At 41.4% G+C, this 19,167-nt stretch overlaps 1 protein-coding gene across 5 annotated transcripts in view; it reads left to right on the top strand.

Annotated features, from left to right (window-relative positions):
* Nucleotides 1–3,889: 3,889 nt before the first annotated feature.
* LUC7L (LUC7 like) overlaps nt 3,890–19,167 on the top strand; it is a 29,814-nt gene continuing 14,536 nt past the window's right edge. The window contains exons 1-4 of one of the 5 annotated variants that reach the window (XM_036303025.1): nt 3,936–4,071; nt 4,878–4,948; nt 5,938–6,032; nt 11,358–11,456. In XM_036303025.1, the coding sequence (XP_036158918.1) occupies nt 11,361–11,456 (96 nt within the window). In that variant the 5' untranslated portion in view covers nt 3,936–4,071; nt 4,878–4,948; nt 5,938–6,032; nt 11,358–11,360. Of the gene's footprint in view, nt 4,072–4,877; nt 4,949–5,937; nt 6,033–11,357; nt 11,457–12,819; nt 13,058–19,167 lie in introns of those variants that run through there. The other 4 variants (XM_036303022.1, XM_036303021.1, XM_036303020.1 and 1 more) reach the window with 4 other exon arrangements.

A 19,167-nucleotide genomic window follows, 5' to 3' on the forward strand; every position in this document is an offset into this window, starting at 1 on the left:
ACACATAATTTTTTCTGTCAAAGAAGGGAGTTTAGGCAGCCACCATTTTGGCTCTTGTGACTTGCAGCTCCCCTGGGCTCTGCCATTTTGAAATGGCAAAGGTCAACCCCTTCCTTTTTCCTTTAAATTAGCCAATCCTGCAAGACTCTGAGCCTAAGCTCTGGTTTTGGTGCTCTCCTTCTTTCTAACAGAAGCATCAATGATGAGAGAGAATCATTGATCAGCTGCCTCCTGCATGCCCCCCACTGGGGATCAAGCCCGAAACCTGGCATGTGCCCTTGACTGGAATTGAACCGTGATCTCCTAGTTCATAGGTCGACGTTCAACCACTGAACTACGCTGGTCAGGTTAGGATATGTTTTTTTTAATTGATTTTTTAGAGAGAGGGAAACATCGGTCAGTAGCCTCCTGTATCCCTGAACAGGGATTGCACCTGCATCTTAGGTATCTTCCTTTGGGGGGGAATCAAACCCTAATCCTTTTGGTATACCAGAAGGTGTACCGGACGAAGCTCCAATCAACCAAGGCTCCTAAAAGGATTCTTTTTTATTTTTTATATATTTTATTGGCTTTTTACAGAGAGGAAGAAGAGGGATAGAGAGTTAGAAACATTGACCAACTGCCTCCTGCACACACACTGGGGATGTGCCCACAACCAAGGTACATGCCCTTGTCCAAAATCAAACCCAGGACCCTTCAGTCCACAGGCTGACACTCTATCCACTGAGCAAAACCGGTTAGGGCCTAAAAGGATTCTTATCTTGCTTTAAACTTTTATTAATTTTGACATTTCCCCCTTGTAGGGAGTGGCTATAGGGTCAAGCCTAGGACTTACGTGTGGCAGAGCCACATACAAGTCCCAGCTTGGAGGGCAGAGCCCTCCTAGCCACAATTAAGTTTGACCTTATAGTCCTCCTTTGTTCCTAGGTAGCTAATGGACTGTGGGAGGTGCAGCAAGTGCTGCCAAAACAAGGCTTGAGTAACGAAATAGATTTGAAACTCTCAAGAACATTGTAAACATGTTGACCACTCCCTTGTTTTGCTTTGTGTGATCTGACTATAAAATAAAGCTTCAGTTTACAGGCTGTGTCACTGTTTCTCATCCAGGCTCAGTGATCCTACCTGGCCCCAACTGTATTCTCTTGCCTGTTTTCTTTAATTCTTCACTGCCCCTCCTCAGGTTCACCCCTTTTGATGGAGATCTTTGAAGGCATAGCTGATCAGTACTCAGGTCTTCCAAAATCAGCAGCCTTTTGTCCCTTGATGCCGGGAAGGACCTCTTTAGGGCATCCTGTTGAACGTCAGAGGGAAAATGCATGGTTCAAATTGCTCGTGTCCAGGTTTAATAAGCAATAGGTGCAAAGTTTAACAACAACAACAACAACAAAAAGGCAAAATTAAAAACATAACAAACTTAGTGTATCTGATGGTTTTAAAACAGGAGCTCAGACCTGAAAATAGAGAACTAAAGAGTCATTACATTATAAAAGTTGAGGGGGAAGTTCCCCATAATGACCATTGATGTTCTAAATTACTGTTTTAAAAAAAATATATTTTATTGATTTTTTACAGAGAGGAAGGAAGAGGGATAGAGAGTTAGAAACATCGATGAGAGAGAAACATCGATCAGCTGCCTCCTGTACACTCGCAACTGGGGATGTGCCAGCAACCAAGGTACGTGCCCTTGACTGGAATCAAACCTGGGACCCATCAGTCCGCAGGCTGATGCTCTATCCACTGAGCCAAACCAGTTAGGGCTAAATTAATTTTGGTCATAGCAGTCCATTTAGTTAAAATTTTCATTAAAGATCATGGTTTTCAAAATATTTAAAAATATTTTTTATTGATTTTTATTTTATCTTTTTAAAATATATTTTTTATTGATTTCAAAGAGGAAGGGAGAGGGAAAGAGAGAAATATCAATGATGAGAGAGAATCATTGATTGGCTGCCTCCTGCATGCCACCTTTTAGGGATCAAGCCCAAAACCTGGGCATGTGCCCTGACTGGGAATCGAACCTGTGACCTCATGGTTCATAGGTTGATGCTCAACCACTAAGCCATGCTGGCTGAGCTATTTTTATTGATTTTTAGAGAGAGAGAAAGGGAGAGTGAGAAACAGAAACATCAATGTGAGGGGGAAACATGAGTTGGCTGCTTCCTGCATGCCCCCTACTGGGGATGGAGCCAGCAACCTTTTGGTGCAAGGGACGATGCCCAACTAACAGCCACACTGGCTGGGTGGGACCATGGTTTTTAAACATAAATTTGGCTAGAAGCCCTGTAGGAGGGAAATATTTAAATACCCAAGACCCCATTTTTCAGAGGCTTTTCTCTAGAGAAAGGGCCCAAACTGGCTAAACAACTCAGCTAGCTTAGGCAGCCTGCAGGCTGAAAAACAACCAGTTCCATTTAGAACAGTCTGATCCAGACCTGGCCGGGTAGTTCAGTTGGTGAAAGCATCCTCCCCTTATACCAAGATTGTGGGTTTGATCCCCAGTCAGAGCACATACAAGAATCAACCAATGAATGCATAAATAAGTGGAACAACAAATCAATGTTTATCTCTCCTTTCCACTCCTTCTAAAAAGAAGTAAATAAAGCCCTGCCGGGGTGGCTCAGTGGTTGAGGGTCAACCTATGAACCAGGAAGTCATGGGTTCATTTCCTGGTCAGGGCACATGCCTGGGTTGCAGGCTTAATCCCCAGTAGGGGGTGTGCAGGAGGCAGCTGATCCATGATTCTCTCTCATCATCGATGTTTCTATATCTCTCTCCCTCTCCCTTCCTTTATGAAATCAATAAAAATATATTTTTTAAAAAGAGCCATTTGATCCAAAGGAGAAGGGGGTCAGGGCCCCATGCTGAAGCAGCTGATTCAGAAACCCAACTAGAGGTAGTCAGGCATAGGCTGAGAAGCAATGTAGTTCTATTAGAACAGCCTGCTTGGGAAAGTGTAGGGAGCGGCTCCAGGGTCAAGCCACAAACAAGTGCCAGCCTAATGGACTTGTCCCAGAGCTCTCCTAGCATAATTAAGCCTGACCTTGTAGCCCTCCCTAATTCCTTCCGAAGTAGCTAATGGGCTGTGGGAGGTGCAGCAAGTTGCCAAAACAAGAACATTTGTATACATGTTAATCTACTCTTGTTTTAATCAGACAATAAAATAAAGCATCGGTTTGCAGGCGGGGTCTTTTGTGTCCTCATCCAGGCACAGGAGATATACCGAGCCCCAGCTGTATTCTCTTGTCTGCCTTTTCTTCAATCCTTCACCGCCCCTCCTCAGGTTCACCCTTGGCCGTGCTGGTGCAGCACAGGGTCTTCTCTGGACCCCAGATGAGCCCTCACTGTGTTGACCGCAAAGTCTGCCAGGTATTCCTTCAGCAAAAACAATATTTAATTGGAAATAAAGACAGGTTTGCAATACAGTCCTTGCCACCATAGTGAATCAGGTGCAAGTTGGTGGGTAAGCAATAGGTAGGAAGTCTTTTATAGAAGGGAAGAGGAAGTGTGTGGTAGGGTTGTTATAACATAGAACTCTTCTTGTAGGGCTTTCCGTCACCACATAGGGCATTTAGAGATCCTCCAGCAGGTCTTCCTGATTCCTGTCCAGGTTAAAGACTAGCATTAATTTTGAATTTGGCTAGCAAAAAAGCCCCACGAGATTAATTTGTTTTGGTTTGTCTATATTTATTTTGTTTAATTGCAGGTTAGCCTCCGGAAAGTTTATAGGTCTTGGGCTCCAGAGTAAAATCGGAGTAGAGACTGGCTCCGCAGCTTAGACAACTGCCTTGGACCAGCCTACCTCAGTCCTTAGAGCGGATGTCTTCCATTGCCCCAGGAACTACATTTCCCAGCAGGCCTAACGCCGGCCATGACGTACTTCCTCCCGACATCCCCCGCGAAGGGAAGGAGCCGAGTGGGCTCGAGACCGACGTGACTATCCTTCGTCGTCGCCACCGCTGCTGAATTGAGAGACCTTGTCAGGGCCGTTCCTGCCGCCCCCGCCGGCCACCATGTCCGCCCAGGCGCAGATGCGGGCCCTGCTGGACCAGCTCATGGGCACGGCCCGGGACGGTGAGTCGGGGCGGCCAGCCAGGCGAGGGGCTGGGGCGGGAGTGAGGCGAGGCCGCCGGGCGGCCTGAAGCGGGGGCCGCAACTGTCTGCGCCTGCGCCCTCCCCTCCCCCACGCGCGGACGGCCGGCGCCGGGCCTTTGTGCGAGCGGGTTCGCCTGGCAGGCGACCTCGGCCGGCTTTTCTCCCTCCAGCGGCGCATCTTCGGCGAGCTCCTCCTCCGAGCCCGCTCCGTCAGTGGGGCTCCATTCCCCTCCCCCACGTATGGTCCTGCCATTTCCAACCGGGGAGTTGGCGAAAGGCTGGAGCCACCATGGGCTCCAGGTCGCCGGCAGCTTGGGAGAAGCTACACCCACGGGAGCCGATGGGCCTCGAACTCCCGCCGTTCTTGTTCGGTACCATTGCAAGGGGAGCCGTAAATTGAGCTTTTCTTACGAGGGTTCCTGCCGAGTGCTTTCCCACGCCCACTTCCCGCTTAGGAGAGGCTCTGTTTAGCCAGCGCTTGTCAGGCGTTAGGTTAGGTTGTATTGTAGGGAGGAGTGCAAGACCATGATGGTTGTCTCAGGAGAAAGTGGTTGCATCTTTGCAAAACTGTTTACCTGCTGTGGTTTGTGTTTCCTACTGAAGGAATGAAGTTGTAAGTTCACACTGGCACATTCGCAGGGCTGTGCAAATGCTTTGCACTGTATTTCATAGGTGAAAACGTGCTTTTTAGCTTTCTTTGTGTATTGAGTTGCTTTTGAATTGCTTCCCATATTTTTATTTCATACAAACTGAACAATTGTGGCCCCTCTATTTTATTTATAAAGGTTCAGTGTATCTTTGCCTGCCTACATCAATCTGCAAGGGAGTTGCAGAAAAGCCTCATGTTCATCGAGCCGTGAGTCACAACCAATTTCTAAGCTGTTATAACAAAAAAGTGTTTGCTTTTTTTCCACAAGTATCTTTAAAAGTGTAGTTTAGAAAGAGAGCATTTTCCATAAGAAGACACTACATTAATCCTGGATGCTTGCAAATCCTAAGATAGAGTCCTCCTCTAGTATTACACAGCTCTGTGTCCTATACACAGATTAGCTTTACAATTTGTCACGTTCCACTTTGCCTTTACTTTTATGTATCATTCCCCTGACTTCCTTACTGCAGGTTGGGCAAGAAAACTTTTCCTTTAAAACTTTTCAACAGCGGGCATAAAATTCTGCAGCTGAGGTCTTGAAGAATGCAGATGGGTACAGTATATGTTGGAACTCACAGTGTGTATTGACTAACCTAGTTCCTTTTTGCCTTTTTTTTTTTTAAAGTTTTCTTCTTCTTCTTTTTAGTATTGCCTTGTTAACAGTGACTCCCAGGTGCCAACTCTTCTTTTAAAGGGTGGGGGTGAAAAGGGGATAGGAAAGACTAGGTCTAGATTATTTATTAGCGGTAGAGTTTGAAAGCTTTCTTTGTATTTTTGAGCAAAATGCTGCCTACACATTTTGTCCACAGCAAAACAATTAGATTAATAAATAGCTTTTGTTGGTGGAAACTACCAGCTATAGGTCATACGTGGTGATTCATGGCCCTCTGATTAACATGGGTTTTGGTATCATTGCCCACATGTATGTGTGGGGATAGTGGCCTTTTGGTGCTCAGCCTTTTACCTCTGACTCCTTGACTTCTTTGGCACAATGATGGAGTTAGATCTTATTAAATGTGATTCTTCATGTTACATTTAGCATCAGAAAACATCTGTATTCCACTCCAGTTGTAAATATCTCTAGATCAGCTTTTCAGTGTATTTGGTAGTCTGCAAATCATCCAGGTGACTTGTACCAGATATGCTTTTGTATTTAACGTGGTATTGTCATATTTAAAACCACAAATAAATTTCAGGAGATGAAACCAGACAGAGGGTGAAGTTTACAGATGACCGAGTCTGCAAGAGTCACCTTCTGGACTGCTGCCCTCATGACATCCTGGCTGGGACGGTAGGTGCATTTGGGGGGCGGCTGGAGACATTACAGAACACCCAGGCTGGGGTGCTGTGTAGGCAGTATAAGTTTTCCAGGTTGAATTCTGTCTTCCTTTATCAGATAGAAATCACCTTTATTGCCCCTTCAAATTATAGGTTCTGTTAGTAAATGGAATTGTTTTTAATAAATAATTTTTAAAAATAGGTTTTTATTGCTTTTTCAAAGAGAGAGGAAAGAAGAGAGAGAGAGAGATGGAAACATTGATGAGAGAGATGATGGAAACATCGGTCAGCTACCTCCTGCACACCCCTTACTGGGATCCAGCCCACAAGCAGGGCATGTGCCCTGACCTGGAATCACACTGTGACCTCCTGGTTCATAGGTTGACGCTTAACCACTGAGACAAACAGGCCGGGCAGAAGTTGCCAGGTTTTTGTAGAGTCAAACAAGATAACATTTCTTCCCTGAATTTTGAAGTTTTCAAAAAATCAGTTGGGCATAACATTGATTTTTCTAGTTTTGTGTTATGCCACCCTTCCAAGAAAGTAACACATGATTCAATGAATATAGACCCCTAAAATTTTAAGTTCACTTCAGATGAACAAAACAGATTAGTGATAATTTTGTAGAATGTGCATTTATTCAAAATTAGATAGGATTTAAGAAGACTAGGAAGTGTAGGATCTATAAAGATCAGCACCATTTTAAGATTTTGCAGCCACCTCCTGGATATAAAAACTGTCTTTTCATTTTAAGGCTCAACTGTGCATGTACTAGTGAATGTTTTCTTTGTGATTAATCATTGCTTTATTAATGTCATTGTGGTGGGAAACTGCTTAGGTGTATTAAATCTTCTCAAGCTGGCTCTTCAGACAGCAAATAGGAAATGAATGCCAAACTTTGTGACTCTTACCTGGGGCTTACCTGCACTTTGACCTTGTGTAGGAAAGCATTATAACTCGAATTTGCTACACATTTTTGTTTGTGTTGCTCTTTGTGTACCAGAGAAAGTCAAGCAGAATTGGCTAATTCAGAGCCAAAGGAATCCATCAATATAGATGTCTGGCTTCCATTAGTTATAAACAGTTCAGCTATAGAATACTCCTGTAGGAGAAGTTTCATAACCTGGAATTGTTGATAGATCTTAGTGGGAGAAGTTTGGAGACGAGGGACATGCATCAGAGTAAAGCATTTCAACCATGTTTTTCTTTTTTTCTTCTTTTTTAAAATATGTTTTTTATTGATTTCAGAGAGGAAGGGAGAGGGAGAGAGAGATAGAAACACCAATGATGAGAGAGAATCATTGATTGGCTGCCTTCTGCACGTCCCCCACTGGGGATTGAGCCTGCAACCTGGGCATGTGCCCTAGACAGGAATCATACCTGGGGCCTTTCAGTTAGCAGGCCAATGCTCTATGCACTGAGCCAAACCTGCTAGGGCCGTGGTCAGCAAACTCATTAGTCAACAGAGCCAAATATCAACAGTACAACGATTGAAATTTCTTTTGAGAGCCAAATTTTTTAAACAAACTATATAGGTAGGTACATTGTTATTAACTTAATTAGGGTACTCCTAAGCTGGCCTTTCCTAAAAACGTCCTCAATCTGATTGAGGTACGTTCACTGAGGTTGACCCCTTCTAACTCTCCCATCCACACTCGTCTTGTATACTTGTTTCGTCTATCTCCTTTCCGAAAACCGACTTCTGGACATGGGCCATGAGGTTTCAATCGCACTGTACATGCACGCCTGCACGTAGTATTTTGTGGAAGAGCCACACTCAAGGGGCCAAAGAGCCGCATGTGGCTCGCGAGCTGCGGTTTGCTGACCACTGGGCTAGGGCCAACCATGTTTTTCTTAATCAGATCCCTATGTAGCATTGTTCCAGAATGCTGGTGAGAAAAATAACCAGAATGAGGCCATTTCCTACCAATGTTTATTGTGTTAGGTATAGATTAATTCACCAAATATTTATTGGACACCTAGTCTCTGTGCCAGGCCCTGGGGATATGGTGCCAATAAGACTAAGTCTTTGCTGTCATGTAATGGTGGAAGAGAACATACAATAAATAATGAGTGGGTAATAGACTGTTCTAGATAGGGTGATAAGGTAAGGCCTCTTAGGGACATTGGAATAGAGACCCTTATGGTGAGAAGGGACATGTGCCTGGCTTTGGGGGTATAATGCTCTGGGTAGAGGATGGAGATGAGGACAGCAGGAATGCCACTGGTGTATCTGGACTGGTGTGAGTTGGGGGAGGGAGGCAGAGGCTGTGGAGTCATTTGAGTTATGAGAAGCCACGGACTGATCAGAGTCACTCCTGTGTGGGGTTGGCCAGGGGCACCTCAGTAGAAGGAGTCTGAGGAGGACCAGACTGAGGAGAAGGAGAAAACCCAGGAGACATGTTCATGTGAAGATGCAAATCTCAAGAGTTGCCGGGGATCAATTAGGACAAGGATTGGGAATTCAAATGGAGGTTGTAGTAAAGGGTGAGCCTCATTGGGTGTGGGCTACATGGAAGTGGAAGGTGAGGGGTAGAGTTAAATGACGGGTCTTATGGGGAGTTCGTGTTACATTGGAATGATTATAATTCTTCAGAGTGGAGCTGCAAGATGGACGGGGTTGTAACCGTCAGCCTGCTAAGGGCTACGCCAGGCCCACATTTTTGTTCAAAACTACTTCCTGTCATTGGGGTAAGGCGAAGAGGAGTGGAAGTAATACTTGTATTGGGGCCTAATGGGAAAATATAGTATTGGTTAGTAAGTTTGGGAGAGTGAAATAGCTGGGGGGAAGGTAGTATAACTTGTCTCAGTGGAAGAACTTTGTTTTCCAAAGGTTCTGGAAGAAACCTTTAATGTCTTTTCCTGTTAGCAGTGTCAGAGCACTAGTGAGAACACAGGTGTTTGTGCAGCAAAAACCGTCTGACAGGCTGGATTTAACAGCCACTTGGGATATTTTGGAAAGACCTAAAGAGTGTGGTGTTTCAGCTGTTTGGTGTTTAGCTGCCAGGGTAATTGGCCAGTACTTCCCTGCCTCCTTGGCAAAGCGGAAAAGATACTTCCAGAGAGTAACCATGGCACCCAGGCCTACCCTCCGCTTACTTTAGCTTGAGGGCTCTCACCCAAAGGAAGACAGCGGTGAGTTTTGCTTCATTTGTGGTTCCCTAATGTAAAAACTTCCTTGGCATTTGGAAGTTTTTAGAGTGGAAATTGATTGCATTTAAAATTTTTAGCACTTAAGGTTTTAGTGCTTCCTGTGGTAGTTACTTCATTAGCTTTTATTTTGTTTTTTTAAAGAGAGTGGAAGGGAGAAAGGGAGGGACAGAAACATCAGTTGGTTGCCTCCTTTACACTCCCCGATGGGGATCTAACCTGCAGCCCAGGTACTTGCCCTTGCCTCTGATGGAGAATCGAATCCTTGATCCTTTGGTGAGTGGGCCAATGCTCTAACCCAGTGGCCGGCAAACTGCAGCTCGTGAGCCACATGCGGCTCTTTGGCCCTTGAGTGTGCCTCTTCCACAGAATACCGACTTCTGCGCATGGGCCACGAAGTTTCAATCGCACTGTACATGTGCGCCCACACATATTTTGTGGAAGAGCCGCACTCAAGGGCCAAAGAGCCGCATGTGGCTCGCGAGCCACAGTTTGCCGACCACTGCTCTAACCACTGGCCAGGGCAAGACTTCATTACCTTTTAAGTATTTCTGATAGCTGCCATTAATTTTTCAGCTAAAGCACATAGTTTCATTTGTGGAAACTATGTATTTTAAAGAATCTTAATTGGTACTTAAAAGAGTGAATGAAGCAAAAATCAACTTTATAGGGACAGTGATTCTAGTTACAACTTTGGCTTTTAGAACCACTGTTGCTCTACCTCTAGATCCCCTGTGTAACCAACATACATGAACTATATATGACTTCAGAGTAAGAATAATGAAGGAAAAAGAGGTTTTAGCATTTAAATGTAAGAGTCAATCTTTGGTAGAAATGAAGATAAACTCCACACTAGGCAGCTCACTCATTATTACTGTCACTGGTGATATTGAAGGGGATATTTATTTATGTATTATTTTTTTAATATACTTTTATTGATTTTATAGAGGAAGGGAGAGAGAGATGGAAATGTTAATGATGAGCGTCATGGATCAGCTGTTTCCTGTACACCCTGACATGTGCCCTTGACCGGACTCGAACTCAGGACCCTTCATTCCGCAGGCCGATGCTCTATCCACTGAGCCAAACTGTCTAGGGCTGAAGGATATTTTGCTAGTGAGCATGGCACATACCTTCTGTGAAATAGGGCCCAAGAGTCAGGCACTGTGAGCCTCTCTAATTTTCTTAAAATGTTATGATTTTATAACACGTGAAGGTTTTGATATCATTATGAACACAGTTTGAGCTCAAAGGAGTTCTGGGTTCCATCATTTTTTGTTTACTAGTTCTGAGTTGTCTCATTGGATGTTGGGTTTGTTAACTTGAACTCTTACTTGGTAAGCATGATTCTCAGCATACAAACTTCCCTGTTGCTGTTTAGATGTCAGAGGCGGTGTTTGTGTCTGTGCAGTCTTGTACTCAGGATTTAGATAAGAACTGTGTAGGGTTAATTGTTCTACATGTGCTTAAAACACATGATAGCACACCAGGCTAATCTTACTGTAACACAGGTGATTTGTTTAGTTAAAGAGCCTTTTGTTTCTCAAAGGGGCAACTGAGTGGCCCAATTATATGTCCAGGGTCATTTACCAGGTTAGGAGAATGGAGGATTCATTTGGCTCTGAATCGGCCCATTCTGCTTTATTCCCTTTGGTATACTAAGTGCTACACAAAAGCCAAGTGTTAGGTTGTGTTGTAATTGCCAAAACCTGACTTCTCTCTGCCCTTTCCTTTTCTTGTCTCTGCAATTTGAGCATCTTGAGTAGTAAAGATTGCGTGAGGGAATGCCTAGAACTAGAAGCTTGTTGCTGTCAGGACACTTGGGTTTTCTTGCCTCTTTCTTGCCACCCCCATCCCCAATTCTGCTATTAAAAAAATAGATATTTTTTTTCTGTGACAGATGCAAAAATAAAATTTGCAAAATTAATGTGGTTTTCATTTGTCCAATTATCTCTGGGTCTAAAAGAGATATAAACTTTACACTGTTAAATGCATCAGTTCTGAGTATCATGTAGTCACGGTGGTAAAAGAAAAATAGGGCTTCTCAGCCATATTCTGTTTCTTAATTTTCTTATGATAGGTTAGTATTCAAAAAAGTATTGTTTATATTGGTGACAGTTGAGACACCAGAGCATGTGCTTTCTAATGGGTAGATGTTTGTGTGTAAACTTGTGTCTGTTTCTTACAGCGCATGGACTTAGGAGAATGTACCAAAATCCACGACTTGGCCCTCCGAGCAGATTATGAAATCGCAAGTAAAGAAAGGGACCTGTTTTTTGAACTGGATGTAAGTTTTATTTGGTGTTCATTAGTCCCTATTGTGAAGAGCCACATGTTGAACTAACAGGAATAATGCAACATATGTAAGTTATGAAGCAAACAAAATAGATGCTTGTTATTCCATCACTCTAGCTGAGGACTGGAACATGGCCAATACCATTTTGTGTCTGCCTGTGTGTCTACCTCCCCAACACTATTCTATACTTTGTGTGTGTCATTTCCTTTTAAAAATATTTTTATTACATATTTTTATGATTCCTTGAAGATATGTTTATTCTTTCTTGTTTTTGAGGCTTTATATAAATGGTTTCATAGTGTAGACAGTTGTTAATAACCTTTTTGTTCAATATTGTGTTTCTATTTACCCATTTTGCTGGGTATTGTTTGTTTTCATTGTTGATTGAGTATTGCCCAACTATCCATTCTTGATTCATAGCAAAATTAGTGGGTTTTTTTTGCTATTATGAAGAGTATAATGAATATTCTTGCATATCTTCTTGGTGCATGTGTATAAGGATTTTTCTAGGATGTATTCTATTATCTAGGATATATTCCTAGGAGAGAGAGTTGGTAGTTTGTAAGGGATGCACGTGTTCATCCTTTCAAGATAATTCTTTTCTTTTTTTCTCTCTATTGTTTGATAAAGTAGCTGAATCAATTTACACCCACAATAGCAGTGTATACATCCTCACCAACATTGGTATTATCAGACTGTTAAATTTTTGCAATTTATTGGTTATAAAATGACATTTCACAACTTTTGTTTATTATTTTCTTCCAAAGAAACCTTTTTAAAACTATTTTTTTCTGAATTTGTCCCCGTTTTCTCTGTGATACCCTGAATATCATGATAATCCATGCTGCATGTCAGTTTATGTACTGTGATTCCTTCCACGCTACTACAACCATTGTAATATCTTAGATTTTTCCCCCCCTTAAGGCCAGTTTTTACCCCTCCTCTTTTGAGAATGCATGATTTAGAGTTTTGTTTTTTTTTTTAGAGTTGTTTTGTTTTAATTTATTTTTCCTCCTAATCCTCCAACACTTATGAGCAGAAGTCATTAGAAGGGTTTGATGCCATTCAGTTTCCTGAGTTGAAGACTGTGAAGGAAGCCAGAGAAAAATGAAACCCAAGGAAAAACATTTTTCCCCTCAAGGACATGTTAAAGGATATATTGTTGCTGGAGTAAATTCTGGTTAAGCCAGTAATCTTTTTTTTTTTTATTTTTTATTTTATTTTATTATTTTTTATATATATATATTTTATTGATCCTTCACAGAGAGGAAGGGAGAGAGAGAGAGAGTTAGAAACATCGATGAGAGAGAAACATCGATCAGCCGCCTCCTGCACATCTACACTGGGGACGTGCCGCAACCCAGGTACATGCCCTTGACCGGAATCGAACCTAGGACCTTTCAGTCCGCAGGCTGACGCTCTATCCACTGAGCCAAACCGGTTTCGGCAAGCCAGTAATCTTAAAAAGTGATTAGAATGAAGAATTTTTTTTCAAATATATTCTTTAACAGCAGTGTGCTCTCAGCATTGAATCTTTGAATTAACAAAAAATGTCTAGCAAAAGCTCAACTGACAGATGGGACTTGGAAATGGTAATTTTCTATATTAGTTTTAATTCTTCAATAACCTAAAAATGATTATATAAAGAGGCTATTACCTAGGGACATCAGGTTTTAGTAAACTGATAGCTATAGAGAGGTATAGGTTGAAATGTCAGTTTTATTTAGTTAATGTAATGTATTATTTAGTTAATGTATTAGAAACATTAGCATTTATATTAAGCCAGAAGGTCAGTGTACTTTTTAAATGGTCTGATTAATTTAATGTCAGAGAATAGGTAGAAGAAATTGAGACTATAGAACAGGGGTGGGCAAACTTTTTGACTCGAGGGCCACAATGGGTTCTTAAACTGGACCGGAGGGCCGGAACAAAAGCATGGATGGAGTGTTTGTGTGAACTAATATAAATTCAAAGTAAACATCATTACATAAAAGGGTACAGTCTTTTTTTTTTTTTTAGTTTTATTCATTTCAAACGGGCCGGTTCCGGCCCTCGGGCCGTAGTTTGCCCACGGCTGCTATAGAAAGAGATTGAAATATAAATAGTAATTTAGTTTATTATGAAGGGTATGTGTTCAGTCAGAGTAGAGAAGATTGTTTTGTTTTTTTTTAAATATTTTTATTGATTTTTTTACAGAGAGGAAGGGACAGGGATAGAAAGTTAGAAACATCGATGAGAGAGAAACATCGATCAGCTGCCTCCTGCACACTCCCCACTGGGGATGTGCCCACAAGCAAGGTACATGCCCTTGACCGGAATCGAACCTGGGACCCTTGAGTCCGCAGGCTGATGCTCTATCCACTGAGCCAAACCGGTCAGGGCTAGAGAAGATGGGTTTTTAATGAACAGTGTTGGAAACTGGATTAGCCAGTTGGAAAAATACCAAGTTGGAGCCCCAAAAAGTTAATTTTGTTTTTGTCATCTTCAGATGTTATAAAGCCTAGAAGCTATGAGAAAGATGGATGCATTAGTCTATATGAAAACTTAAGATACTATCTTATGAAAAATTCCCATACATAAGATAAGACAAACTGAGGCAAAATATTTGTATATGTGATGATGGGCTAGTTTCCTTTATACAGTAAGTCTTCTGTGACTTTAGTGAAACAGTGTAAAAAGAAACCAATTTTGTCGTAGGCTAATAGTAGATATAAGCAAGAGTAAAGTTCCTATAGCATCTCATGGATGTTGAATGAAATGATCTTATTCGAGGACCTGCTATATATATAAAATTCATCATGATTGACATAGCTCAATAGAAAATGGGCGCCGAGCATTTCCTAGCAGGCATCTAATCCTATAACAGGTGCTTACCTTCATTCAGAACTAAAGAGATGGGGAGTTAACTAATCCTGATACACCTGGATAATTAAGTATCTCAAGGTGTGAAAACACGTTCTACCAGTGCCAGTTGTGAGAGTATACCTGACTGAACACTTGCATATGTACTAAGATAAATTTGCTCCAGAATATTCTTAGAGCATTATAACTGCAGCAAGCAGGAACCAAGAAGACTTCCCTCAGTAAGGGACTGGCTAGATTAGTGGAATGATCTATAACTGTGAAAAGAGAATTGAGGTAGTTCAGTGTATGTTGGATGTGCAATTACCTCTAAGATTAAATAGAAGAGCAAAACGTGGTATGATGCTTCCATAGTGTGTTTTTTTGTTTTGTTTTGTTTTGTTTTTCAGGAAGGGAGGGTGTTTTATACTCCGTGACCTGGTCACTCTTGTCTTAGTTGGAGGGCCAGAACAGATCAAAAGACCTTTTAGTGCTGTGTGAAAATTTACTGTAAGCGGGAATTACTTTTTCTTTTAAACCACCCCTCCCACTATTTCCTGAAAAATAATTTGACATTATAGAAATCTTATATTAAAATGTTTGGTAACCAGTGCTGTGAACACATGGAAGGGAGGCCTTCTGCCCTGAAGCATGAATGGTAACTTGGAGCAGCCGTCTTTGTAGAAGGGCAGTCTTGTCAGGAACTGTCAGCATGTCCAGTGAACATATATGTATGCTCCTCCCAGAACTCTACAACTGGGAAGGTATCTTGGGGATTGCGCAAATGAGTACACAGAAAAGAGGCTTGTTGCAACTTTTTTCAGGGGGAAGAAAAGAAGCTATGATGAAACTATTAATGGGGGGTTGGTACACTAATTGTGTTCCTATCATTCTGTTTTGTGAAGTTTTAAGCAGGTATCTCTGGGTGTTAGGGAGATTTTACCTTAAAAGGTTTTTTTACAGTAATGGTTTTATTTTTTTAAATATATTTGTTTATTGATTTCAGAGAGGAAGGGAGAGGGAAAGAGAGAAACATTAATGAGAGAGAATCATTGATCAGCTGCCTCCTGCACGCCCCCTACTGGGGATCGAGCCCACAACCTGGGCATGTGCCCTTGGCCAGAATCGAATCTGGAACCGTTTAGTCCGTAGTCCGATGCTCTATCTGCTGAGCCAACCGGCTAGGGCCAGTAATGGCTTTAGATATAGTTCACATGGCATAGAATTTGCCCTACCTTAAAAATTTATATTAAAAGTTTTTTCTCAGAATATAAAGTTGTTAAATTAATTTGATGAAAATGATTTTCGGTAGATAATATACACTCACTGTTACAGATTCCAGAGCTCTAGAAGGCTCTGAGACTTTTCACCTGGAAGTCTCCCCTTTCTACATGACTAGCCATCCAGTATCTGTCTGTTGAGGTCACTTGTAGCTTTCAAAGAACATTTCTTCAGAATTAATTCTCATAGAGGCTAGTTGTGATTTGGGGGATGGGGGGGTTTTCAGAATTGCAATTTTGATAAGCAAGAACGCATTAGCTTTTTGACCAGATGTGGTTAATAGACCCACTCTTGATGGACCCTGCTGCTGCCTCATGATAACCTGTTTGTTGGCACTTAGCTCCCAGGCTTCGGATGCATTAGCTCCTAAGTGTCCATATTGAGGTGGGTTTCTGGAAGGGCTGTAGTGTGATCATCACTGCTGGGAGATAGACACATGTTTCATTTTCACAAGCGAGCCATCACTAATCCATGATTTTTTCTCATTTTTCTTAACACATTTGTGTAGCTCACCAAATGTTTTGGTAGAATCTCTTCATTGTTGGCAATATTTCTGTGAGGTGGGTCAAACATTTACCTCCAAAATCTCTGAAAGTTCTATAAGTTTAATATTCTTTGCCAGAATTAATGGAAGCAGCAGCATGTGATACTGAGTAGGAGAGGAATCAGATTCTGTTCAGTAGATCAATCAGGGATATTTAGGAGTTTTTTTTGTTTGTTTTTTTAACCCGGGTTACATTACAGAGACAGCTGACAAAAAAAGTATAACATACTGTTTTAATATTGAAAAAAATATGTTCAATATAGCAGGCATTTGATTTATATTTTAAATCATTTTTATTTATTTTTAAAAGATGTTTTTATTGATTTTAGAGAAAGAAGAAGGGAGAAGGATACAGAAATAGAAACATCATTGATCAGCTGCCTCATGTATACCCCTTTACTGGGGATTGAGCTCACAACATGGGCATATGTCCTGACTGGGAATTGAACCAGCTACCTCTTGGTTCATGGGTTGACACTCAGCCACTGAGCAACACCAGCTGGGCTAAATCATTTTTATTATACAAGAGGTGTTTTTTCAAAATAGGTTGTTGAAGTCAGATCAACATGAAAGTTTTGCAATCTAGATGGTACTAAGATACCCATGCCTTTTGTTTATTTTAGAAAAGAACTCTTTTTAAAACGAGTTCATAGTTGATTTATTAATTCATGATGCAATGGTTTAAAGGAAAATTCTCTTAAAATAAGAACTAATCAGCCCTTTTTACAAATTTAAAATACTTACAGACTTTCAGTCACTTCTAAGCAATTTGTAAGAAATTGTCCTAAAAGAGTATTTACATATGTATGAGAAGACGTAAGATGTTTATTGCTATAATTTTGAAGTAATGAAATTGAAAAATCCCAACTACGTATTTATTAGAGGGGTTACCATAGTTGTGTTAAAATAAGTGAAATACTACACCAGGGGTCCTCAAACTACGGCCCGCGGGCCACATGCGGCCCGCCGAAAACATTTATCCGGCCCGCTGGGTGTTTTTGCTGCTGCTGCCTGTCCTGCTTAGCAGCCGACTCGTCCCGGGCCCGCAGTGCGCATGTGTGGAATGTCTGAGGGACAGTGAACTGTTTAAAAAGTTTGAGGACCTCTGTAAGCCGTAGATCATAGATGTGTATATTGATGTGAAAAAGATAAAAAGGAAACTTGCAAAACCTGTTTAGTTGGAATTAAAATTTTGTGTTTTTATATACTTTTTAAATTTTTATTTTTCAATTGCAGTTTACATTCAATATTATTTTGTATGTCAGGTGTCCAGCATAGCAGTTATACAATCATATACTTTACAAAGTGGTCCCCCCAATATTTCATGTACCCACCTGGCATTGCGCATAGTTATTACAGTACTATTGACTATATTCCCTCTGATGTATTTTACATTCCTGTGACTATTTTGTAATTCCAATTTATAGTTTAACACAATCTAAATGGGTATATACCAAACTCTTAAATGGATAGTGCCATAGCTAATGCTCTCACCATGGTGTATCAGAATTCCGGTTTTCACATCTTCACTGACAGTGAGTTGTCAAACTCTGGGTCTTTGTCAGCGAGAGACCCAAAAGGTGTAAAAATGTACAGTGGGGCCTTGACTTACGAGTTTAATTCATTCCGAGACCAAGATCGTTAAGGAGCTCGTTAACTCAAATTACTCTGTCAACTCAAAGCAAAAAATCAGCCGAGAGACAGCTGGTATCAAAAAACTCGTTAGTCGGGACACTCATAAGTCAAGGCCCCACTGTATTTCTTTGTGGGCTTGACAGAGTTGTCATCAAGATATTTCTTTGTGTAGGTATTCCCTGCCTATACCCTCAGTTTGAGCGTGATGGACAGGACTTCTGGCACCTTTCCACTCAGGAGCCACCCAAAACTTGGGTGTTTTATCTGGGAGAAGGTGCCTACCACTAGCTTCTTCCATCCTAATGCAGCCTCAGCCTGACCATGCTAGGACCAGACCTTGCTTTCTTGAGTGTTTTGTCCAGGAATTTTCTAGGAAAATTTGCTGTTAGGTACTCTATGTAAATGCATTTCTTGCAAGTTTCTCAACTTGAACACTGGCAAATAGCAATGTTAACTCATTAGTTTATCCTATGGAAAAGTTACAAAGCAGTACATTTCTTAAGTATCCAGATGTTGAAAATGAAAATAATTTGTTTCTCTTTAATTTAGTGTAAATACAGTTGACCTTTTCTTTAAATTGTCTTGTTCTGTGAAGTTCTACTTGACAGGTTTCTAGAACAATACACCATGTTAACTAATTTTGAAACTGTCTTAATATACCAAATGTGACCAGTTCTGTCTGATTATACCTAGTTTTTTAGTCTTATATATGCACAGTACTATATATATTTTAATAGTTATAGTTTATTTTATAAGTCAGATATCCTGGGTTAGAATCCCTGTGTCACCTTGGGCAAGTTATTTCACCTGTTTCTATTCATCTGGAAACGGGGCTGGTGATAACTGTCTCAGAGTTGTGCGGATTAAATGTAGGGAGCTAAACCACAGGGGTCCTTGCATACTACTATCACTTAGTGGTTTGGAACCTATACCTCAGCTTCTTCGTCTGAGAAATGGAAATCCCTGTACAGCTATTCTGAGGCATGTGTGGAACAGACAACACTGTCCATTGGCACATGCTTGCTGTGACCATTCTGACAACATTGTTTTGTCTCAGGCTCATGGATTGCTGGCTGGTGTCACTGCTGCTGGGCAGGCAGAATCAGAAACAGCACAGTCACAGACAGTCCTGTGTGTGAGGGGACAGCCTCCTGCAGCAGCAGTGAGACATGTGTGCCAGTGCTGCGCTGTGTCCAAGTATCCGTAGTACATGTTTCCTCTCATCACCCTTGAGTTATGAGAAGTTGGATGATTTTCTAGTAAGTTGTGATTAGGACTTAATTTTTAGATGCAAATACCTTTTTTAAAAAAAATCATTTACTGAAATACATAAAAGAATACCACAATAAATGGTCATAATACAATGACCCTGGAAAGGGTACCTCACTTTATTTATTTTTT

This window comes from Myotis myotis, unplaced genomic scaffold (genome assembly GCF_014108235.1).
Source record: "Myotis myotis isolate mMyoMyo1 unplaced genomic scaffold, mMyoMyo1.p scaffold_m19_p_35, whole genome shotgun sequence".
Classification (NCBI taxonomy): Eukaryota; Metazoa; Chordata; class Mammalia; order Chiroptera; family Vespertilionidae; genus Myotis; species Myotis myotis.